Source organism: Zophobas morio, unplaced genomic scaffold, assembly GCF_036711695.1.
Source record: "Zophobas morio isolate AGI-343-1 ecotype UQ-CSIRO unplaced genomic scaffold, CSIRO_AGI_Zmor_V1 ptg000049l, whole genome shotgun sequence".
Classification (NCBI taxonomy): domain Eukaryota; kingdom Metazoa; phylum Arthropoda; class Insecta; order Coleoptera; family Tenebrionidae; genus Zophobas; species Zophobas morio.
This window is the reverse complement of record NW_026972154.1, coordinates 2,096,518-2,105,024: the sequence shown is the minus strand read 5'-3', so window position 1 is coordinate 2,105,024 and position 8,507 is coordinate 2,096,518. Positions and strand designations below refer to the sequence as shown.

The 8,507-nt window shown below is 33.6% G+C and overlaps 1 protein-coding gene across 1 annotated transcript; it reads right to left on the bottom strand.

Annotated features, from left to right (window-relative positions):
* Positions 1-4,350: 4,350 nt before the first annotated feature.
* On the bottom strand, positions 4,351-6,458 carry LOC135142583 (vanin-like protein 1). The gene is made up of 7 exons (XM_064074310.1): positions 6,364-6,458; positions 6,149-6,298; positions 5,813-6,102; positions 5,553-5,764; positions 5,401-5,505; positions 5,190-5,354; positions 4,351-5,137 (listed from the first exon to the last, which is right to left on the bottom strand). Exons 1-7 carry the CDS (start codon positions 6,409-6,411, stop codon positions 4,497-4,499), a joined length of 1,611 nt encoding a protein of 536 aa, XP_063930380.1. The 5' UTR covers positions 6,412-6,458; the 3' UTR covers positions 4,351-4,496.
* Positions 6,459-8,507: the final 2,049 nt, after the last annotated feature.

Below are 8,507 nucleotides of genomic sequence, written 5' to 3'. Positions count from 1 at the left end.
AAGATTGTATCCAACTCTTTCAAATAAAGGATGTTGTATTAATACTATGTCACAAAATGTCCGAGGCTCTAAAGATTCTTTTATGTTCCTTAAAAAAAGGTACTAGAAACTCCTTAGAATCTTTCAGATACTCCCAAAAGCAAAATTCCAAGTTCCCAAGATTCTTCCATATCCTTTAAAAAAAAGGCAAAAGGGAACCATGAGATTGCTTCAAAATATTTAAATAAAGACACACCAGCGGCCCTTGAAGACTTTCAAACTCTTTAAAAAACAGAACGCCAAAGGTTCCTAAGGTTCATTTGCATTCTTTAAAAGAACACACTTGTAGATTCTAAGATTCTTTCAAACTCGATAAAAAGAAAACACCTGCGATCCCTAAGATTCCTTCATATTCTTTAAAAGAATGACATTTTGGGACATTGAGATTCTATTTAATTCTTAAAAAAAAAATATATCAGCTGCTCCCAAAAATCTTTCATTTTTTATAAAAAACAAAATGTAAGGAACCCTAAAGATTCGTTCAAACTCTTTCAATAACACAACACCAGGAATTCTCAAGATTCCTTCATACTCTTTAAATAAATAGCAACTATGTGGCTCTTAAAAGACTTTCAAACAAAACACTAGTAAATCCTAAGTTTCTTTCAAAATCTTTCAAAAACTGAACGTTAGGAACCTCCAAGTTTTTTTAAATTTCGAAAACAAAAGAGCAGGAGCTTCCAAAATTCGTCCATATTCTTAAAAAAAAAAGACAGAAGACACTAAGGAATCATAAGATTCTTTCGAACCCTTAAAAAACAGCAGGATCTCTCAAGATTACTTCAAAATCTTTAAATAAAGGCACACCAGGGGTCCTTAAAGACCTTGGAACTTTTGCAAAAAAAAAAAACGTCAAGGGTTCGAAAGGTTCATTTGCATTGTTTAAAAGAAGATACTTGTAGATTCTGAAATTCTTTTAAACTCAATTAAAAAGAAAACACCTGCGGTCCCTAAGATTCCTTCATATTCTTTAAAAGAATGACATCTGGAGACATTGAGATTCTGTTAAACTCTTAAAAAAAATATCAGCAGCCCTCAAAATCTTTCAATTTTTTTTTTAAACAAAATGTAAGAAGCCCTAAAGATTCGTTCAAACTCTTTCAAAAACACAACACCAGGAATTCTCAAGATTCCTTCACACTCTTTAAATAAATAGCAACTATGGGGCTCTTAAAAGACTTTCAAACAAAACACTAGTAAATCATAAGTTTCTTTCAAAATCTTTCAAAAACAGAACGTTAGGAACCTGCAAGTTCTTTTAAATTTCTAAAACAAAAGAGCAAGTACTCCCAAAATTCATCCATATTTTTTAAAAATAAAAAAGAAAACACTAAGGAATCATAAGATTCTTTCGAACCCTTAAAAAACAGCAGGATCTCTGAAGATTGCTTTAAAATCTTTAAATAAAGTCACACCAGAGGCTCTTAAAGACCTTGGAACTTTTGCAAAAACAAAATGTCAAGGGTTCGTAAGGTTTATTTGCATTGTTTAAAAGAAGACACTTGTGGATTCTAAGATTCTTTCAAACTCAATTAAAAAGAAAACACCTGCGGTCCCTAAGATTCCTTCATATTCTTTAAAAGAATGACATCTGGAGACATTGAGATTCTGTTTAACTCCTTAAAAAAATATCAGCAGCCCTCAAAATCTTTCAATTTTTTTACAAAACAAAATCTAAGAAGCCCTAAAGATTCATTCAAATTCTTTCAAAAACACAACACCAGGAATTCTCAAGATTCCTTCACACTCTTTAAATAAATAGCAACTATGTGGCTCTTAAAAGACTTTCAAACAAAACACTTGTAAATCCTAAGTTTCTTTCAAACTCTTTCAAAAACAGAACGTTAGGAACCTGCAAGTTCTTTTAAATTTCGAAAACAAAAGAGCACGGACTCCCAAAATTCATCCATATTCTTTAAAAATAAAGAAGAAGACACTAAGGAATCATAAGATTCTTTCGAACCCTTAAAAAACAGCAGGATCTCTCAAGATTGCTTCAAAATCTTTAAATAAAGGCACACCAGAGGCCCTTAAAGACCTTGGAACTTTTGCAAAAAGAAAACGTCAAGGGCTCGTAAGGTTCATTTGCATTGTTTAAAAGAAGACACTTGTAGATTTTAAGATTCTTTCAAAGTCAATTAAAAAGAAAACATCTGCGGTCCCTAAGATTCCTTCACATTCTTTAAACGAATTACATTTGGGGACATTCAGAATCTATTTATCTCTTTAAAAAAAATATCAGCAGCCCTCAAAATCTTTCAATTTTTTTAAAAAACAAAATGTAAGAAGCCCTAAAGATTCGTTCAAACTCTTTCAACAACACAACACCAGGAATTCTCAAAATTCCTTCACACTCTTTAAATAAATAGCAACTATGGGGCTCTTAAAAGGCTTTCAAACAAAACACTTGTAAATCCTAAGGTTCTTTCAAACTCTTTCCAAAAAAGAACGTTAGGAACGTTCAAGTTCTTTTAAATTTCGAAAACAAAACAGCAGGAACTCCCAAAATTCGTCCATATTCTTGAAAAAAAAAAAAGAAGACACTAGGAACCATAAGATTATTTCGAACCCTTAAAAAACAGCAGGATTCCTCAAGATTGTTCCAAAATCTTTAAATGAAGAGGGATCAGGAGCCTTTAAAAGACTTTCCAACTCTTCCATAAACAAAACGCCAAGGTTCATTCGCATTCTTTAAAAAATTACACTTGCAGTTTTTAAGATTTTTTCAACCTCTTTCAAAAATAGAACATCTGGAGCCTGCAAGACCTTTTGAAAATCTTTCAAAAACAAAACACGAGAGGTTCCCAAGATTTTTCAATATCTTTCAAAAAGAAAACACTTGGGATCCCTAAGATTCCTTCATATTCTTTGAAAGAATGAGATTTGGGGATCTTAAGATTCAACCCAACTCTTTTTAAAAGTACGAAAAGAACACATCAGCAGCCACCAAAGTTTTTTCAATTCAAAAAAATTAAACGTAAGGGGCTCTAAAGATTCTTTTACATCTTAAAAAAAAGGAATTGAAGTTAGAGGCCATAAGGTTCTTTCAAACTATTTCAAAACCACATCACCAGAATTTATCAAAATTCCTTCACACTCTTTAAATAAAGAGCCACTAGGGGCCATTCAAAAACTTTTTCAAACTCTTTCAGAAATAAAAACGAAAGGATTTCTAAATCTTTTTCAAATTCTTTAAAAAATACACTAGTAGATTAGGATTTTTTAAAACCCTTGTTTCAAGATCCTGTAAATTCTCTCAAAAACAAAACAGTAAGAACTTTTTGACATTCTTTAAAAAAAATACACCTGGGGATTCTAAGATTCTTCCCAACTCTTTAGAAAACAAAGTATCAGGGGTCTCTAAGATCTTTTCAGATTCTTTCACATTCTTTAAAAAAAGAAATTGCGAAATCCTTCTTCTTTCAATTCTTTCCAATTCTTTAAAAAACAGAACCTCAAAAGTCTTCAAGATCTTTACAAATTCTTTCAAGAACAAAACACCAAAAGTTCCCAAGATATTTTCATATACTTTCAAAAATGAAACATCAGGAGTCGTCAAGATTCCTTCACGTTCTTTGTAAAAATTACATTTAGTGACCCTAAGATTCTATCCAATTCTTTTAAAAACAAAAAAAATCATTAGAAGCCCTGTTTTTTTTAAGAAGAATCTTAGAGGAAATGTAAGGGACCCTAAAGATTCTTTTACATTTCTAAAAAATGATACTAAGGACCCTTAAAAACATTCAAACTCTCTCAAAAACAACACCAAAGGTCTCGAAGATTATTTTATATCTTTACATCCAAACCTTCAAAAAAAGCACCAGAAGCTCCTAAAATATCTTCACATTCTTTAGAAAAATGAATAACACCAACGGTCCCTAAAATTCCTTCACATTCTTTAAAAAATCCACTAGCAGCTAAGATTCTTTCAAAAATAGAACATTAGGAACCTTCAAGATATTTTAAATTCTTTCAAAAACAAAAATACACGAAGATCGCTCAAAATTGCTTCACAATCTTTAAATAAAGAGGTACCAGAGTCCTTCAAAAGTCTTTCCAACTCTTCCAAAAACAAAACGCCAAAGGCTCCTAGAGTTCCCTCCCATTCTTAAAAAAAAATCGATTGTAACTTCTAAGATTCTTTCAAACAGTTTCAAAAACAGGACATCAGGAGCCTGCAAGCCCTTTTGAGATTCTTTCAAGAACAAAACACGAGAGGTCTCCAAGCTATTCCAAACTCTTTCAAAAAGAAAACACCTGCGATCCTTAAGATTCCTTCATATTCTTTGAAAGAATGATATTTGGACAATGTTTTTTTGAATTGAAAAATATTTTATTTCACCCAGACATCCACTAACTAAATAGTTATAAATATTTAATGACATGTGACAAGTAAACTTTATGTTATACTCCTAAGACGAGTAGTATGATAAATGCATCCACTATGTACATACATTTTACATATGTAGCATTAAAGACAAGACCAGAGAACAACTCAACATTATCAAAGTACTTGAAATGGAACTTGCAGCACCTGTATGATTATCATCACCATTATCATCTCTTGGAAACACATCTTGTCCGAAATCTCGTCCATAAATAGCAAAAGTCAACAGCCGATTTTGTGATTTCTTAAGAGCGAACGTCCTCTCGTTCACCGTTTTCCCATCTTCTTCGACTTTTTTGCCACTCCATTCCGTCTCATTCGCGTTAATCGGTCGAATTGAACTCAACAAAGTATTGGGAAACTGCGTCTTATTATCATTGACTTCGAAACTAGCTGTAATGGTGATGTCCTCAAACGTTACAGGCCATACAATTTCGTCGTATTTCGGAAATCTTTGGCCACACGAAGATATGGAAAAGTTGAGGCAAGCGATGACTCCACAGATTTCAAGACCACCGTCGCTGATGTTGGGGTAGTGACGAAGGCCTGAGAAAGCCACCAGGAGGTAAGAATAAGAAGTACCGGTTTCTTCACTTGTAGTCAAAGTGATGTTGAAGTTACAACAGAAGGGGTTTTCTGTGTCATTTCCATGACAAAGTTTATCTTCGAAGGTTCGGGAACGGGTCGTGTTTATAGGTGTCCACGTGAAATCTAAAAGCAGACATTGTTGATAATTATGTAACTCTACATCGAGGAGAAGTACTTTGAAGACTGTCATCTATCCATAGAGGGAAAGCGTCCATTTCTTTACCCAAAACGTCGACGTCCTGAACTTCGGGAGCCACCACAGTTCCGTCCACACTTTCATATATTAAAGTTTTAGAACCTCCTTCAGCAACAATTGTGTGCAAAATGGTATCGTGAGTACCTGAAAATCGGGGTTAGATTTTCAAAATTTGGCAAATATGTCGTACTTCTGTGAACTCCGCTTCCACCACTGGACGCTGCTGGTCGATTTCCACCAGAAGCAAACAACATAATTTCGTGAGTATAAGCGAACATCTGCTGACTTTGAAGGGCTGCAAAGACGGTTTTAAAAACAGTTCGTGGAGAAGTATCAACAAACCGGTTAAAAATGGCAGCTCTGAGTGCCAGTTGGTGGGGTAGACGATGGCATCTATGTTCTCATTCAAAACGGGTTGAGCTGGACTTTTGAATAAAATATCAAAGCAAGTGAAGATGCCGAACTTGACACCAAAGTCGGTTTCAAAGGTTTCTATTTGTGGTTCATCAGGTCTGTCCACTGCGTACTCACCAAAAAGGTTGTACTTGTGATAGCTAAAATCAACAAATAAGTTGTTGGTTCGTCTTATCAGAAATACAAACCGACTGATGATGGTACCATTTCTATCAAATACCACATCTGTGTTGTAATAGTAGTACCCAGTGTTCTTACAATTTTCGCTATCACTAGAAGACGCGTCATCACACTTCACTTTTTCAACTATGTTAGTGACGAGATATGTGCTAAAGTTGACTGCCATGGAAGATAAAGTTTTCATATAATCTGGATATTCTTTGGAGTCGTAAGAGGGGTTGTCTCCTGTTGCCATTTCAACGGATGTTTCAGGAACAACTCGAAGACTTCCTTCCGGAAATATGATCATATCGAGTGTCTAGGAGAATCTAGTGAAAACAATTTCAAATTTTTTCTTAAACTACCTTATTGTTTGTGCCCACTATAACATTTAGTATATCTGTGTACTTGCGGAGGTTCTCTTGTACTCTTTCATCGTCTGTGAGAACTTCACTATAGATTGGGTCAAACTCCACGACGGCGATGGTTGCTGAAAGGGTGTCCCATTTCGAAGCCTGTAAATGCATTGATTTAGAATTTTATTCGTCTGTGCTTGTATGTTTTTGATTATTTACTTTACCTGAGAGACAGAAACTATAATTAGTGAAAATAAGATAATAGGTAACATCGTCGTAAAGAAATCGTTGCGTACTGAAATTTCAAACGCTATATAAATAATTTATTGCGAAGGTAATTAGTAACTAATTTAGATAAGATGATAAGATAAAAATTGCGAACATAATTTATCTTGTGTTATCACTTTGTGTTGGCATTGTGTTTGATGAAACTTAACCCGTTCCAAAATTTTAGGAATGTCCGTCGTATTGTTATTAATTTAGTGCCAAGGTCAAGAACTTACATAATTTGGAGAGCACTTGAAATACTAACTTAGGTTTTTTTAATTCTGAATTGATTTTTTCCTAAAACAAGTGTGACTTAAACTTTTTTTAAGTCGGTTTAGTTATTGAAGGCGTCGTGCAAGTCGGGTCATGAACTTTGACAAAAAAATATCGGATTCCATGACTTTTATCATGTTCAAGGATTTTTATTGTCCTCGAAATTAGTATCAACTATTATATCTTATTGATTGATCGTATTTATAAATATTAGATATTGTCGCTAACAGAAAAATGTGATTGTCTCCTAATATAGGTTTTTTATCTATCTGGACCATTATTTATGTTTATAATTAAATATATGTGACAATCAAGTAAATTTGTAATCGAGTCATCCTTTGAAATAAACCCGTATGTTTTCTCTATAATGATATGTTTAAGCTACTCATAGATAGGTAGATTCCAGGTTGTTTTTGATGGTAACTGGTAAGCTACTCACGTCCTTTTTACATTTCGACCAAATTTGATCTTTTCTGAGAAAATCTGCTTCAAATATGAACCTTTGACTTGCTTTCTGTAAAGTTAGTTAAGTCCTTGGGAGCTGCATCAATTATTTGTGAGTGCTTTAGTATCGCCCGTCCCAAATATTGAAGCCTTTTGTGATACCGGGTATGTATGCCAATAGGATTTTAATATGAGGTATTTCCATCACCTTTCCAGTCTTCTGTAGTTTGTTTTTAAAAAAGAGCCCATTTTTCCAACTCCACTTTCTTAAATTAATTAATAAAATTCTAAATAATTAATTAATAAAATTTCTTAAATAATTAATTAATCCTTTATTGTCCAACAGGATGTTGTGTCGGACTAGCCAACTGTCCATAGCAATTCCTCTCGCTGGGTAAATTCCGTCGAGTTTATAAGACAGATATTTAAAAAATTTTCGGTGAATCTTGACTAGTACCATGTACTGCGTCATGTAAAGTGGGTACCATACCAAGGAAGCGTATTCCATTTTACTGAGCACATGTGAGAAAAAAAAATAGTTTCGCATCAATACTGCTAAAATATATATTTGGAGATTCTCATAATAAATCCCAGCATTTTGTTAGCGATGTTACCGGTTTCTTAGAAGTGGAGATTAAATGTAAGCTTAGAATCGAAAATGACTCCTAAGTCTTTAATACTATTTTTTCTCATTAGCGGTGTTAAAACAATGGAGTACGACGAATCAATGCGATTACTATTACGTGTGAAGGAGATAAGATAACATTTAGCTAGGTTTAAGATGAAATAGTTACAATGGCTCCAATTCATTCAAGTATGTATGTATGTATGTAACTGTTTATTTCTTTCCCATTCGGGACTTGAAAGAAGTCCGGTTTACATTTTTCCCTTAATATATCTATATATGTACAAATATATATCAATTAAACATATTTTAACTTAAACTAATATTCTTTCTCGAAATGCTTCCTTATTTTCGTTTCTTTTCTAATATCATTTTCATCCATTCCAGACCATCACCTGTTTCGTTCAATAGCTCATTCCTATCTTTCTCGACTTCCCGTAACTCTTCACAATCCTTTAGCCAGTGTTCAATCGTCTCCGGAAATTCCCTACATAATCCGCATCTTCTATCCTCTTCCTCTTTCCAGTAACAGTTTTCTCCTTCTTCATTTCCCACCCTAAATCTGGCTATTGTCTTTCTGTCTTCATTCTTTCTCCCTCTTATTAGATACTCCGGTAATTTTAGACCTCCTATTATTTCTCCATATTTTGGATTATATCTGGACTCTGCTATTTTTTTTCTTTGCTCTTTTCTTTGTAACTCTTCATCTAGATTTAAAATTTCCTTCCTGGGCTCTGCTCCCTCTATCCTTTTTCTCTC